Source organism: Dermacentor variabilis, chromosome 6 (assembly GCF_050947875.1).
Source record: "Dermacentor variabilis isolate Ectoservices chromosome 6, ASM5094787v1, whole genome shotgun sequence".
NCBI classification, from domain to species: domain Eukaryota; kingdom Metazoa; phylum Arthropoda; class Arachnida; order Ixodida; family Ixodidae; genus Dermacentor; species Dermacentor variabilis.
The window spans coordinates 184,521,437-184,537,902 of NC_134573.1; the positions used below are offsets into that span (position 1 = coordinate 184,521,437).

At 46.2% G+C, this 16,466-nt stretch overlaps 1 protein-coding gene across 1 annotated transcript in view; it reads right to left on the reverse strand.

Moving 5' to 3' along the window:
* The window catches only part of LOC142585938 (plexin-B-like), a 547,589-nt gene that overhangs the window by 136,030 nt on the left and 395,093 nt on the right, over positions 1 to 16,466 (reverse strand). The window contains exons 5-10 of the mRNA XM_075697062.1: positions 12,451 to 13,024; positions 11,281 to 11,762; positions 9,684 to 10,083; positions 9,400 to 9,576; positions 7,819 to 7,947; positions 4,132 to 4,232 (exon numbers count right to left, since the gene is read on the reverse strand). Coding sequence (XP_075553177.1) covers positions 4,132 to 4,232; positions 7,819 to 7,947; positions 9,400 to 9,576; positions 9,684 to 10,083; positions 11,281 to 11,762; positions 12,451 to 12,864 — 1,703 coding nt within the window. The 5' untranslated portion in view covers positions 12,865 to 13,024. The remainder of the gene's footprint in view (positions 1 to 4,131; positions 4,233 to 7,818; positions 7,948 to 9,399; positions 9,577 to 9,683; positions 10,084 to 11,280; positions 11,763 to 12,450; positions 13,025 to 16,466) is intronic.

Below are 16,466 nucleotides of genomic sequence, written 5' to 3' on the forward strand. Positions count from 1 at the left end.
TGACTCACATCTAGCGCAACTTGGGGCTCTACGCGTGTGCCCAATCAAAGGAAAGGAAGAATGAAGAAAGGAAGAAAAGATTAACCACTTTAGGCTTGGCTCCTTGAGTTCCGAGACCCACGGGACAAAGTGGTTGCCCGCACACTCGTTTAGAGTAAAAACAACGGCAACAAAAGCAAGCATCGGCGCAACAGGGTTCCAAACCGATTCCCAGGAGCGCAGCCTTCCTGTAACGACGCGGCGACTGCAAATTGGCAAGCGCCCGACTTGCGCGAAACCGCAAAAGAAAGCCGAGGCCGGATGCTTCGAGCTGCGAGCAAGACGCCGTCGGAGGCATCTCTCGTTGCGGCTCCGATGACTTCCCCATCTATACGTAAAGCGAGGGAACCGCCGAGCAACGGCGTGCGGAAGCTAGTCGATATCTAATCACGTTTCCTCTCTCTTTCGCTATAAGATGCGAGGAAAACAAGTATCGTCTTACTCGAAATAGCTCCGTCGAGATTACTGCGCCGCCGCGGCACCCGGTGGTTCCGGTTCTCATGGACGAACAAGCAGCCCGCAAACGAGAAGCCCCGAAGGCAAGTATTGCGGGTGGGGGAGGTGAGCCGGTGTTTTAACGTTCTCAAGCCACTCGCCAGAACTGCCTTGTTCGATTTTGCTTCTCCGAGTGCCACGGCAGCCCCTCGTACAGGACGCCTCGGCTCGAAGGCAGGACCTTGTTTATTCCGTTAATTTGGTCATCCTCCCTGTCCGACCAAGGCGGCTTTCAATTTCTCTACTTTCTCGAGGTTTAATTCCCGCTATCTAGTCTCGGTTACGCTGCTTCGTTGTTTCCATGCGCTCTCTTTCTCTCTGGCCCTTTTCTTTTATTACCCATTCATTCTATTTTTTGTTTCTTCTCAGTTTGGGTACATCGAGTCACCTTGTAAGCCATGTTCTGCGGCACACATCACCGCCCTCATTCGCTTCCTCACCCGTGACGATACTCTCGCTTCCACACCACGCCATCGCGCGCCATCTGATTTGTATTTTCATATTTTCATAGCTGGCCTCTTACTTTGCGTAAACAAGCATGCCTCTTATCGCGGTCTCCGTGATGTTATGACCACCGCAGGTGGAAAGAGCCGAGTAATAGCAGGCTAAGGTCATAAGAGCGCACTGTTTCCTCCATTCGGGGACGCTGCCGTCTTCGCCGTAGCCTGCGTTTTGCTACTTTGTCGTTTCATTTCATTCGCGTCTTTCGTTTCGTTCTGTTTCTTCTTGCAAGTGTCTCTCTCTCTTTGCTCACGCATTCTTACGTCATGGCCGCTCGTGCACGAGGCAATAGCACGACCACCACAGCTCACTCCCACTCACCAAATGCGGCGTGTTTTGTGCGAGGTAGCAGCATTCGTTGCGCGTACAAAGCTCACCCTCCACTTGCAACAACGCCCACGATGGCGCTGAGCGCGCGGTTGCGAAGTGTTGCCACGGGAGTAGAAGGAAGACAAAAGATGGGAGCGCCACCTTGGCTGGAGGACGTGCTTATAACCAAATCTGCAGTGCCGGCCGCCTCCGCTTTTTATAGGGTCGTAAACCGAGCGTAATATGATGGCTGTAAAAACACGAGACCATTCTCCCCACAACCAGCAGCTCCTACTAGCGTGCCCCCCCCCCCCCCCCCCCCAGTTCACAGCCACATTTCAACCCTGCACGTCGGCAAGCTGGAGGTGAAATGAAAACTTACGCTATTCTTTGAGGCGAGAGGGAAAAGAAAAATGCGCGCGATATGCAGCAAGAAAAAGGAGCGCAATCTCTGGTGCGATACCACGTGCCTTGTGGTGAACGCGTATCCGCAAGGGAACGCTGTCTTTTTTATTTTAAGTCACTCTAATTTCTGCTTTCGTGAGGAGATGCCCCCTTCGGATGCGAGAGGTGAGTTCGACCCACCGAGGTTAAGTTTAGGAACCGTGTGCCTCGCGAAAATCACTGTCTGTGACGGGAGGCGGCAGCAAAGGGGTATTTATTATCGCTTAGTGAGTTGTCGCATACGACCAATTCGGTCAAATTTAGCCAAGTATAACTGCATCAAGGATGTCGAAAGGTAGAAATTCTGTATATCCGAGTTGAATTTCCACGCTGAACTATATAACACATGGCACACTGCAACATTTAAGGCTCCCAAGATGGTGCAGGCGGTTGTATGAATTTATTTATTCGATCAATAAGCGAACTCAATCCGTACGTCAGCGATAAAATGGAGGTATACATCCACCTTGCCAGTGAATTATACTTATCACAGAAATGTATATATTCAGAAACCAGTAATCGACTATGCTTAGACGGGAAAGCCTTATGTATGTATGTTGTATGTTACATAGAAAGAAAATTATGTATCATGTATTCTTGACACATCACCCTCCCTGTAATGACCCCAACAACGGGGTTGACAGTATCAAATAAATAAAAAAAAAATACGCCTTCGCTAGCTGATCTAAATTTGCTTTGGGGAAGTGTGATTCAAAAAGTGTGATAATGTAGTTCGGAGAGGCACCGCTTGGAAGAAATTAAAACAGATGCGCTAAGTGGTTGCTCGCATTCCCGGCGACTGCGCGCGTTGACCTGCCTTCAAACATCCTTCTCTTGTGCAGAAAACTTCACGATTCGAATAGGGTCCGACAATTCACATTCAAGGATTTCGAACGTTTCGCCAACAAAAAAAGTACTGCTGTTAGCATTACGTCTGGCTAAGAGCCTCAAATACCATACAGAGAGCCCCAGTTACCGTTAGCCAAGCTCTTAAGGAAATTGGTATATACAATTATAATAGCTACAGCATTAGGTCATCAGTCCTCTTCTGCCACCAGGGTAATTTTTGTTGTGATTATTACTTGGGTGATTACAGCAAATGTACAATAAGCATTAAATTTTCAGTCAGATGCTTGAATTCCGACGGGAAAGCTGTTGTTGGATCCCAAAACATCCAGTTTAGAAGTTTTCAGCGCGTTATGTACTGCGTAGATATTTTTTGCGAGCTTTACTCGTAGCGGGCAATACGAAAAGTTCCGCGTGATTACGCGCCCGCACGCCGGCCGTGGCACTAAAGCGGGCTGCAAAGGGATACGAAAGAACAAAGTGCGACCATTGCCTGACCAGCAAAAAATAACGCGCTCAGAAAATGGTACGCTTTAGAATTAAATAACGGATTTCTCATCGGAAAACCCTTAGTTCAAGAACTCACAAAATAAATAACTTTAGGTCAAGGGCTAGTGGCCGACGCATAGGCGGGGATGTTCGCCCGATCCCTGGATAACTCGCCGGACCTTTGAATAAAGTTGTTGTTCTACTTCTTCTATCAATACTCAGTAATTAGTGCAACGAAATTATTCTGAAGGCGGAAGCGGACTGCTTTCCAAACACTGTAGGTCTAATAATGGTATACTGTAGAAATTTAAAATTTTTAAGGTCATGGTTAGCGTTAGCTGGAGCATCCTTTGCACATATTAGACATCTCTTGCCTGTGTGATCAGACAGTTGTAAAAGATGCTCCATGGCTATTAACACTGAAATTCTCGGCATTTCAAGAACAGTTGATGAGAGCAGGTTACCGAGTTTTTTATTTTTTTTTTATTCAATAGCACATACATGTTGCATTGATGAGACAAGTTTCAGGTGCTTAGTGAACTCGCGTGACCATCGCGAGAAGTTATGCGAGACAAAAGGGGGAGCACATTGCCGCCCAAGACCAGATGCTCTTTGGCGCGCAAAGGGCCTAACGTTTAAGTTAGTTCGGCCGCAGATTACGAAGTTGGTGGCGGCTGAACGATAGTGTGACGATGGGTATCTCGACCGTTGCCTAGTGATGTGTACGCACGTATGCGTTAAAATAAATCTTAGAATAGGGTTGGGGCTACTGGTAAAGAATGTCATTTGGCGCGAAAATGAAATTGCTATTGGCATCGGGTAGAAGTACGAAGCCAGTGTCGAAGTTAGACATTAAGGCATAATATGCAGTAGAACACGATGCCCTTTTGACGGTCGTCGTAATATTTTGTGTACGCCTACGCGTGACGGCTTCGGTACTTCAGAGCAAGATGATATTTCGGTGTCCCGTACAGCAGGATCAGAAATCTATCAATGATCTGAACTCACCTCCTTTCCAAAGAACACCATCCACAGAACGGATTGCGGGAAGCGAGGCATGATTCACAGGTCTCGTACAGCTGACATTTCTCGATGCGAACCTTGCTGACCTGTAGGAAAAATCACCTGACGTCACCATACAGCTCTAAACACAAAGATATAGAACATCGAAACCACTGACACATCCGCATTGAAATAAAGAATATTCCTTTAAGAGGTGGATTTTTAGACAACACTGTTCTAGTAACAGCCGCAGTTGTGTGTGTGCCGCCCATCAAAGGAACTGAAACCCGCGTCGGAAAAGATCATCTGGAGCCTTTGTTTTTACAGCGGAGATGTTACACTTTAGTTTCCAGCTGATCACTGCGTGCGTAGACCGAGCGCGTAGGTCACAAACGCCGTAGCCTCGATGATATCAAAGCAAAAGCGCATCGCCTGTGTACCCTCTCCACTGCAGTGCGGCGTCTGCGTTCGCCTCAAAGCTGCGGCGCACCCTCTCCGCTCACCTCCTGTGCGTCGTCCGTAGACAGCGCTACAGTGAAGTATACCTACAAACTAAATCATAATAATAAATAAAATAAAACTACAACGTCAAACTGTAAATAGCCAATCGGCGTCTCTCTTTGGCTGTGACGACACGCACTGCATAGACACGTCATATCAATTGCATTCCGGCCGTCTAGTGCGTAGGCCGCGTATTGTGCGGAGCGAGGAAGAACAGCATGCCTACGAAGAACGACACGGCGTGAGCAGAAGCGGCAATGGGCCCGGATGCTGCTAGCGACGAGTCTACCATAGCGACCACAAAGCTATGGTCACCCTAGTGACAAAATAATGAAGACTGTATTAAAACGACAATTCACGTTTTCTGTGTGTCCTTATTTAAATTAATATAGTGTCTCACCGTATATAGAGTTCCGCTGTTCATCCACCTTCACAGAGTGGAATGGCATTGATTTTTTATGCGTTTCGAACACAAAGAAACAAAGAAAGAAAGAAAGCGATTACTGACGCGGAATGAATTTTTCGGTTAATTAAAACGACGAGAGCCGGACTGCTTAGCTGCTCAGAAGGCTCTTAGATAGCAGGCTAACATCGAAGTATTGTCGGCACGCAGTTATACTTCGGCTCCAGCTGCAGCGGCTGCCGCAACATTTCCTCTGCGATGCACCCGTACTCTTTACCTGTGGGTAAGTGTCGATTCTTCACGTGTGGCTAAGTGTGGTTCACGCAATCCTTGTTTAATTGTTGGACACGGGCATGTGGGAATCGCTTCTTGCATTCTAATCCTTGTTCCGATGACCGATGCGACCTTCTCCAGAATGTGTGACAGCGGACGGACTACACCATTTCCAAATAAGGAAAATATTGGGCTGTGGTATTATGCGTCGCTGGCGCTGGTGCAGTACCTGGCGATGACTGGCTTCGGCGACTCTTCTTGGCGTGCACCCTCGTGCATCAGTGCGGCTAGTGTTACCTTTCGTTCCTCTCTCTCACGTTAATTACTCTCCCCGTAATTCGTGATCGAACAAATCGAGCAGAATTCAATGCAAACAGCGGCCATGGCAACGGCACGCACTCACTGCACCTCGATGAACGCTTCCAAAAATAGAATCTGACAAATTCCATCGCGTTCTTGGCCTTTTTCTCTCGCAGCTTTTCATGCAATACTTTGGTCACCTTTATTTTGTTCATTGCTACCTCTGCCCGAAAACACTCCTAGCTGTCAACAAAAGGAGACCTCCACTGCACCGAGGCAAACCAGGGTCCACGCTACGAAATAAACAAAAGCGGGCAAAATGCGCGCAAAGAAAACAAGACGTGCCGCGTCGTGCGTCGTCAAAAAAACAGAAAGAATAACGCAAAACAACTGCAAAGGTCGCGTTTCTCGCATGCGTCTATGAGAAAGAAAAAGCAAACAGAGAGGCGGACAACTTTTGCATCCCCCGAGTGGAGTTTCAAACGGAGCAGCGCTCAGTCGGTTTCGCGGCTAAGAGCAGAGCCGTGTTGAACCTGACACGCTTCACGTGGGGCGGCGCAGTGAGTGTTCGGGGCTTGACCGAAGGGAGCTCGGGAATTGGGGAGGAGTGCGAGGGTGTCGAGGGGTCGTCGCGCCGTCCATTAGGTGCCGCGCGGCGCTTTGTCGGCGCTCTTCTCGGATGCTTGGACGCAGGTCAGCGAGGAGCTTTGCGTCGCGCTGCGCTCGAGCAGTGCACCAGATTGAAACGGACACCTTGCACAGTCTCTCTCTGTGTCGCTCCTCTCCGTCAAGCGCAGGCCAAGTATATTATACCTGAGTAAAACCGCGTAGTGTTGTATATTTCCATGTTCATGAAAGCCGGTCGAAAGCTGAGTCATCAAAGCTGTTCGAGCATAAAATTGAGTGGCAATTGGCGGCACACTCTTTGCCGCATCGTGCCATGTATAGCTGCGCATCCACGGATGCCGGCTAATCAGGGAATCTTACTGTATTACTCTTGCGAATTTGGCCCTTAACTGACCAACGCGTGCTCTCAAGGCGTTTCACGGTTTTTTCAAAGAATTGTATCCAGTTAGTGTCTTGCTGTTAAGCCCTTCAAGGATTTTCCTTTGCCGTAGTGGCAGCGCCATCTGCAGGCTTGTGTAGGAGTGGTTTCAGTGTTCCCTGTGCGAACATTCTGTTGCTCTCTGTCTCTCTATTTTTTTTTTTTGCCATCCTTTAGCTTTACGGTTATATGCAGGGGAAAGGGCCACCATACCGTGAAGGTTTCTGCCTGTCTATCTTTATCTCCCTTTACTTGTGTCACCTTCAAGTTGCTTTTGAATAGTCAGCCTGCGTCGGACCATGAAATAACCGAAAAGTTCACTTTGAGCGATACAATTATGATGCGAGCAAACAAATTATCAGCTAACACGTTTCTATATACTGCTAGCAAAATAGATAACAATGAAACCCATGGCCCAACTAATTTTATTCGTCTAATTTTCCTATTCTTGTTCATTTTTACTTCTCATATAGTTTAGACATCAAGTTAAACGTGACCTTGTGCATTTTCAGGCTTTGCGATCGGTGGAATTAAATTAACGTGTCATCCTTGCGCAGACTTCACTCTTAGCTTTCTTCAACAATAAACTTCTCTATTTTGGTTCACAGTATACACTGCAGACCGAAGAAGATTGGGCTAAAGGTGATCTGAAACAGCTCACAAAAGCCACCTTCAAAACAAGTAATAATAATAATAATAATAATAATAATAATAATAATAATAATAATAATAATAATAATAATAATAATAATAATAATAATAATAATAAAGGCCCAACCTCCCCTAGGTAGTCCAAGCACATGCGACTACAGCATAAGATACATAAAATGCTACAGCTTCTCAGTATCATTCCCCGTGTACTTTGGAAGTACATCCTAATTATGACCAGCACCAGAAGTATCATGCCAGACAACCAGTCAGACTAATATTTCAGCAAGTTAGCAGCTCTTCAAATGTGCATTAATATTGACGAACGTAACGAACCTCCTCCATCTCACTGCGCCCCTTTGAGATAACAATTGAAGGATGGTCCTACTATAAATCTTGCCGCACTATAACGTCTGCTTCTGTGTTCTCTTAGGAAAGACTATCGCTGGTAAGCGTACTGTGCAACGCCTTGATTGCGAAGGGAAATGGAATAGTAATTGCAGCTGGGCCGTGCTTTACTTGCCTTGTATACGGAAACCGCGAAGAGGAAGTTCTGAGCAGCATCCACGTTTATCTGGGGGATGATCTTATGTCCCGGATCTAAAGGCACTTGCTCAAACTCTTCAGCGGCTGTGGCTCCGGTGATGAGAATCTGGAAGAAAAGCACTCCGCGACTCATTCCATTGCAAAGTCGATGACCACCGTAACCACAGTGGCGTCTGCCATGGTGTTCATACTTATAGAAAAATCACCTCAGCACCGCATTAGCTGTCGAAGGTACAGTAAAATGCATTTCAAAGAACACGAACTGCTCACATTACCTTAATAACTGAGCAATAGCCGAGGTTGGTTCGCAGTATTTAGTTCTATATTTTGAATGATATTTTGCCGATCTTGTATTGTACGGTAAGCTACTACACAGCGCCAAATAATGGAAACAATGCGCATTGTGCGCTGTGCATTACAACATAAAACATGGAACACGCTGCACCGTCAGTCAAATGCACCTAGTGAACGCAGCAAGCAGCTACGATGCGCATGCAGAGTCATCGCACAAGCTTATGGGTTAAATTTACGGTTTCGGATGAAACATGAAACAAGGCCAAGACACTACGTGCAAAAGCGGAATCCAATACATGCGTTTCATCTTGCGTCAACAAAGAACAATGGCTAAATTTTGTTGCATTGTAGAGGCACATGCATATTCGCTTAATATGTTAGAAAAAAAAACGATTTTCCACTTACCACTAATTTGTTCTCGCTAAAATTTCACTGAAATATCGCATTAATGGCCCTAATTGTGCAAGATAAAACGCGGCACAGTTACTTGTCTGATATGTCAAAAAAGTATAAAGTTGGCTTCGTCAGTGTACGTGATGTTTAAAACATGGCGGCTACGTCATTTCCATTGTCAGCAAGCTACGAAAAAGCAGAGCTTTAGAGGGTATTTCAAGTTGATTCCTTATCGGTGCAACCGAGGACGCAAAGGAAAGCAGCATAAATACCATGCATGTAGCTATACGAAGTATTACACTATGTGACCCGTACCATAAATTACAATCTTTCTGTGAAATCTGAGCGAAAATAAAACGGCAGTAATGGCAGAATCGTTTTTCTAAGATTTCAAGCAAAATATGCACGTCTCTATATAGGTGCATGCATTAGCACACTAAGTGACACATCTGTTAGAAATATTTCTTGCATGCTCACATAAGGCCCGAAGCGTTTGGTGGCAGCCAGTGGGTCAAGAGATAAAACAATACGGTGGAAGCTATTGTCAGACAGCAAATATCAAACCATTGATTATGACTACGTAGTTATAAAAAGCGCGGAGTTATAACAGCATATTCTAATAACTTTCAGATTAAAACGACAAAAGCAATGTATGCCAGTAGCAAGTATTCGCTTTGACAAAAACATTGTCACTCGAGCTTTACTACATGTGCATTCTAAAGCAGCAGCTGGTAATCTTATGCTCTGTATCAATTTGTTTGTTGGTTGAACTATTTGGTGTATATTAGTTGTTAGGAATTATTGAGAAATCTGCTTATCACTCGAAGCAATGTGAAGTTGCGGGGCTACAGGTATAGGAGAGTAGGCGAACCTTTCTGAGCGTTCCCTTAGCAGTTCCCACGAAGAGAACATTATGGTGTCCCACAAGGACGGTAGCCAGTGACGTCAGCGTGTCGTTGGGGTACGTGATCGCCGCCTTCGCAGAGATGGGAACTGATCCGTTGAGCTTGACGGTCTCGTTGCAGAAGTTGATTATGTTTCCCGCTTTCTGCAAGAAGTAGAGGACAAAGGGTATCGTTGACTACTCGTTATAGATTCCTCTCCAGGACAGAAATCGTTGAGCATGGATATCAAGTGAGAATTCTGTGCACTCACCCCTGGCTCCGGACACTGGTTGATGCTTCCTGCAATGTAGTCCATGTTTCTGGTGAGCACGCTGCCGTTGTAGCACATGTGGACATTCTCGGTGAACTTCTGCTCCACGTCTGTCATGGCGAAAAGGCAGACAGCTGACCGTCGACTGGGCCGTGTGGTGTGGTCGGCGCTTACGACAAATAGGCCAACGAGGACTCGGGAGTCTGATGAGCCAGGTTCTAGTCCTAGTTCATCGGCAACGTCTTCGCCGGCCGCCATGACTCCAGCATCAGTGAGAAGATTGTAGTCGGTGCCATCAGGACCGAGGCACTGGAGGGTCACTTCAGTGTAGGTGCTGTACGCCGGGTCCGAGGTGCACACGCGGGCTAGTCGGCTGACGTAGCCCAGCTCTTCAGATGCCCTGCGGCGCAGCGAAATGAGGAAACCCCGAGCAATGTGTGTGTTTTAAGAGCACAAAAGAAATATTTGTTTCTGCATGATGCGTGAATACTTGTTCTTTAGACTTTAGTTACTTACTATTACTAATTTTACTTATAAATTGTCTCAATTGAGGTCCGCCACATTTTCACTATATGTAACCCTTCCCTTAAATTTAGAACCATTAGCCCGCATATATGACCTGCATTCCACAACGTGATCTTAAACTAAACCAAATGAAAGAAATGGGGCATTGAATATTCCTTTACAATATCATTCAACAGTTAAGAATATTGGTGTGTACTTTATACTTAATTTGTGGCTGTTGATCGACTAATGACAATGAAATCTTTCTTTTGTAGAAGTAAGCATTACAGCACTTGACACTTAGCCTCAATAAATTGTTGATAACGGCCAAAATATCTGCTTTAAGCGCACTTTAGTGTGCGTGCGTGCGTGCGTGCGTGTGTGTGCGTGCGTGTGCGTGCGTGTGCGTGTGTGTGCGCGCGTGTATGTGTGTGTGTGTGTGTGTGCCTTTTGTTGTAATCCTTCTTCTCTTAAAAAGGTCCGTGATCGCTCAAAGAGAACGCAAAGGTCAAACGCCATAATGTATGAGAAAAGTTGACTGCGTGCAACGAGAAAAACGAATTTACATATTCGTCGCCGGTATCTCAATGCATGCAAGGCCTCTAGGTAATTGAACACGGCCATGGCAAATAGAGCTATCTTTGGGGGGAGGGGGGAGGGGGGGACTCCAGGCAATGAGGTTCCAGTCGAACGCATCGCAGCATTACTCAGTATGATGTGTCTTTACATTCATGCAATCTTCAGCAGAGGAGTCATATTACGCTGGTTTAGTGATAAAATGTGTAGTGCCAACTTATTGGTGGGAAGACTCGTCTTTGTCGAGGCTAGAACGGTCACGGTGTGTTTGTGCGTGCCTTGTTGCGTTCGTGTTTTTGCTTGCGCTACTTGAATGCGTTACGATGCCACGCCAACAAGCCCACATTGCCACCGTCGCTCTTTATCGACGGGGTGGCTTGTACAGAGTGGCTTATCGACATTATAGCTTCGGGAACGCGCAATTTTCTCGGCATCCGCAGTGCACGCGCACCCGTCAACGACGAAGAGCACGGCACCCGCGCGAAGTGCCGCAACGAACAGCGCCGCACGCACGTACCTCAGGTGGCTCTTTCGCTGAACAGTAGCGAAGTAGGCAAAGTGCTCCGTGTGGAAGCCGTACACGTAGTGTACGAGGTAGTAATCCTTGATGTGGTTTGCAATGTCCACGCGCGCCGTAGCCGAGAAGGACTGCTCTATGATGGCGAACAAAGGCTGGTCGGACGAGCCCCCTAGAGCTCCCCGACGGCCGCCGGGTTCGTCCAGGCTCCGGCTGCAGATGGACGGCACCATGTCCCGGTACGGGCCCTGCCGACTGTTGGTCGTGGCCACATACATTACTCGCATGGGGCCTCGACCGCCGTGGTAGTGCGCGGGCCCCACGAACGCATACGTGGAGGAGTTTCGGTCATTGGCCGCAACGGGTACGGATACGAGGGCCTCCTGCTGCGTGATGTCATCGAGGTCATGCCTTCGGCAGGCGCCCTGGTGGATGCTGCCGCAAGCGATCAGCTTGCGTGTTTTGTAATCAATGACCAGCACCTGTTGGTGGACAACACACCAGGCAGTTGCCACGTTCATTAAATCAGTACGCGTGTAGTGAATAAAAATTGTTTTTAGTAATACACGCGTGCTTTGTATGCTGAGAACACGTACAAAAAAACTGGAAAAGTAATTCCGGCCAGGGCCATCAAGAAATTATTGCTTATGGTTGTGAGAAACACTTATGCAATGGATTACTGTAACCGGAAATGGCGTATGACGTGAACAAACTGGAAGCTGTGATGGCACAGACAATAACAAGAATAACTTTTACATTTTTATTAAACCGTAACCCCTCAATCCGTGAAATCATAAGAATTTTCGTTGTAACTTTGGAAATTAGTCAGATCGAAATATTGTTTTCACGAAGCCCACTCCTCGCTGACTGCTTCCAAAATTCATCTAGCTTATGTTTCATTTTCTGTCATCGCTCCCAGGTTGAAAATAATTCGGCCTCATGCTGCAGTCCGCTAGCCTCCTAGTTAAATGTCGGGTATGAATGCCAACGCTACATCCAGCTGGTGATCGTGGATATCCCATTCCCGGAACAATAACATTTTTTATGTTACTGGAGAAATTTGCCATTACGAATTGCTTCTCTGTATCACTATGCTTAAATCAAGCTGACGGTAAAATTTTCAATCGCCAATGCGTTCCTGCGGGTATCAGCAAAGCTGATTTCTACTACCTTGTTTATGTTGTCCGTCGGTTCGGCTTCGACACCGCTGCAGTCCGAGGGTGAGCAAAGCACGCTGTCCTCGACGGGTCCCGTCTGCACCGAGGCCTCGAGCTCGAGGGATGCGTTGAACTGATACAGCCAGTTCGTGGCGCCCACGTAGACGCGCCCTGTGCCTGCGTCCACCACGAAATGCGTGAAGTTCACCGTCTCGTTGAACGTCGTATACGACGCCAGCACGTTGCGCAGCTGCTGCGGCGGTGACGACTTCTTCAGGTCCGGCGGGGACAATACTGCCGCGGAAGCGACGGTCGCCGCGACCAGGGAGGCGACAAGCGCCAAGCCGATCGCTGTCCGGGTGAAAGCGGATGACGGTCGGCATGCGCGACGCGCGCTTCGCCGGCCGGAACTCTCGTCGGAGCGCATTTCTTCCGCGCGGTCGCTCCGATGAGCAGCTGAAGGCGTCACTTGATCTCCGCAATTCACTCCGGTGGTTTGCCCGAGACGCCTAACTGTCGAGGGCTGGTGCGCGGACACATCGTCACAACTGGTTCGATGACTGCTGCGTTTCGCCCGTGGAGACGACCTGCGAACGAGTAGAAGCAGCAGCCGGAACTGTAGAAGTCAACTCCTTAAATAACAGAGCCATTAAAATATAAAGCATTGTTCCTGTTTATATTTTCTCACTTTAGCTGGCAGAATGGCCCAGCGGTGAGTCTTCTCATATTTACCTTGAATTATTTCTCTTATTTTCTCGTGACATCCATGCAGGTGACATCCATGCAGGTAATTAAACTGTCATTCACAATGCACAGCAAAGCCGTTTATTTTGATAAACCCGGTAGAAACAACGGTAGATAAATGTTCTGACAAAAAAAAATGCGTAGAAGAACGACTTTAGGAAAACAAGCAGCCGCCTGTCTACACAGCGGTCAATGCTACTTCAGTGAAAGACGCAGAACTTGGAGCATTGTCTTTTCGACGAATAATATTTGAATTTACAGTGCTGGTTAGTTTATTGGCTGCCAGGAATGCAATACTTGCCTATGATAGACAGCCAGGCAGGGAGCAATTATTGGATCTGACGCCACATCCATTCGATGACGGCAATACTTTCCACGTCATGATAGCTTTAAGTTAGCTATGCCAGAAGGCACACAATACGAAAAAGTTAATACTCATTATATTGACATTAAGATACAATTATTTGCACTACGCTTGTATTCTATGTGATAACATGTAATACGATGACTTTAACAACAAGAAATGAATATAAATATATGCAGGGCTTCCCCAATTAGTTTGTAATATGTCCATTTACGGTAACAATCGGCTGTTCTGACCGCACGTGACAAACAGAAAAATAACAGAAAATGTTTATGCAATTCGTCCCCACGGATCCAACGGCCAATGTGCGTATATACTTCCCTCTGTAGATGTGCAGAACTAGAGCTGCCTGTGATTAATGTTTGGCTTGTTACTATGCGACGGGTAGAAACGACACGGGGCACATGTATGTTTTTACTTTATTATTTTAAACATAGAAAAGAAGTGGAAGAGGTCAAGAGTACCTCATACACTCGTGTAAGGGCCGAACATTTTTTTTTTTTTTAGAATTTTGGCTGGGCGCGGCCCTTACAAGAATCAGGCCGATGACGGCCCATGAGAAGTTTGTACTGTCTCCGCAACTGGTGGGAGAGCCGAAAATCACATTTTATAAACGTTTTTATCATGTTGTTTTACTGACCTAAACGCGGCTTCCTTCTCTAGAGGCGAAATGCCACCGATCTGACTGGAAACACTGCCAACACAGCCGAGACGTCGCTCCACAGAAAGAAACATTGACGTGGTGGCGCCGGCCCGAGTGGCGTCGACGGAAAAGCAGCTGGCGTCATCTAGCGGCAGCGAAACTTGATCGCCTTCTGGTGGGACGTTTTGAATTTTTTCCCCAAAATATTGCCTTCCAAAGTTGGGGTGCGGCCTTTACACTAGGGCAGACCTTAGTCGAGTATATACGGTATTAGTGTAAACAGAGTTGTTGAATGAGCTTCAAAAGAAAGTTTGAGTATGCTAAGCTATTAACTGTTGCACAAGTAATGAATTGTTGGTTGTGTGTTCAATGTATTAGCGCTCACTATATTGCATAAGCGTGTTAGTGTACTTCTACCATTCGACCATAATTCCTATCAGTGTTTCATGTGTGGGAATTATAAATAGCTACGACCTTTTGTTATTCAACTTTAATTATTTACAGTCTTTCTTTTTATTTGAAGTATTGCTCAGGCTCGCCGCCAGCAGATGTACTTCAAATCGATTACTCTAAATTATTCCTAATGAATAACTATGTTTTTCCCATTTCAATTTGTTTTTGCTATGTGTTCTTTAGTCGGCGAAGTGTTTTGTATGCCTGTAAGCAGGTCCTTACAAAACTACGTGTTGAAGTCCTATAAATTTTCTACACCTCTACGGTCTTCAATAAGCTTTCCTTTAAAAAAAAATATTCAATTCCTCCTTGCACTGTTGTGAGAGGCGAGCTTCGGCCAGTGTATAAGCAGCTCGGTGATATTCAATAACTTGTCCTTAACGTCACCCCCCACCGAAAGGTCGCGCCATCTCACTAGCTTCTGCGTTTGAAATTAAACATTTCGCAATACAATGCCCAGAGAATATAACGTCGACCCATTGGCTGCGCGCAAGTTCGAAAAAAATTGTAATGAAAGCACTGCGTCTCCATGAGTCAGCTACAGAAGTGCTAAACACTGTCAGACGTGCCCTCGTGCAAACGGCGGGGGCACGTCTGCGCAGACGACCGTTTTCTTGCGAACAGAATGCACACACTTCAACCGGCGCTGCTCTTTTCTGCCTAGAATGAACCGAGAGGAAAAGTGCCATGCCATGTCGCTGCCAGCTGCAATTCAAAAATTTGTTTTACTTACTGCACCTTCTTTCTGTGAGTGAAATCTGGTCTGACACAAAATGTGAACAAAGAATTAAGGTTATATATGTACCGATGCCAACCACAGACTGAAGGGTTTCAACACACGGTGGGTCCTTCCTCCCTTTCGAAACAAAAGTAAATTCAGAAGTAATTTTATAAACTCCATGGGAATAGACACGCGTATTTTACTTTTCCACGAAATACACATTCCATCATTGATCAGCATAACATTGACAGTTCTTTCGATCTAAACGGATAAAGGAAATAGGAGTTTTCACTGCAGTTGAGTATTGATTCATCTTACATGTGAATTCGGAAACGTCCTTTGATCCCCCCACCTGGAGGTTTTGCGTCATGCGCATTCACATCATGACTGAAAATGCGGCTCGTGGTCACTAACCTCGTATTTGAGCAGTGCGAGGCGACAGGTAACTTCGACATGTTTGCCACATCAAAGGTGGCGAATCCAAGAGGCAGCTGTTAACTTACGCTCTATTCGATAACTCAATGCCCAAACGGCTGCGTTTTGTCTCTAACGCTCCATCAGAACAAATGCTCAGTCGGTGAGATGAAATCGATGCCTCCTTTTCACTTCAACGGGAGTACGGTAGCGCGATTAAAAGACGGGACAAAAGAAGACACGTATGGACACACCTTTTCGCTCTATTGTTTTTGTTGTTGCTAAGAGATGTGCTTATTTCTTATCTTTTTAAAGCTATTGAGGTGGTGTAGCTTTTACAATTTCAATGAAACTTGTTTTTCCGTCGAACACCACGTGATCGACGTAGATGACTACAAGTTTTTCTTTTCGTGCTGGTAAATTTTTTATTAGTAACTAATAGGCAAATGTATTTGGTATTGTCGTGTACAGAATGAAGTATTAACCCCGTTCTTTAGATTTATCTGTAATATTACGAGCTCATTCAAGAAATAGGAGGGGCTGCGCTATGATAACTGTTTGTTATGTTCATGTATTTGGATGAACCAAAGCTATGTCCCTTGCAAGAACCCTTTAAACCTTATGACTAACAAATCTTCGGTTTCGCTTTTTATAACGACTATACAATGCATCTTACCCCTTAAAGTGAAA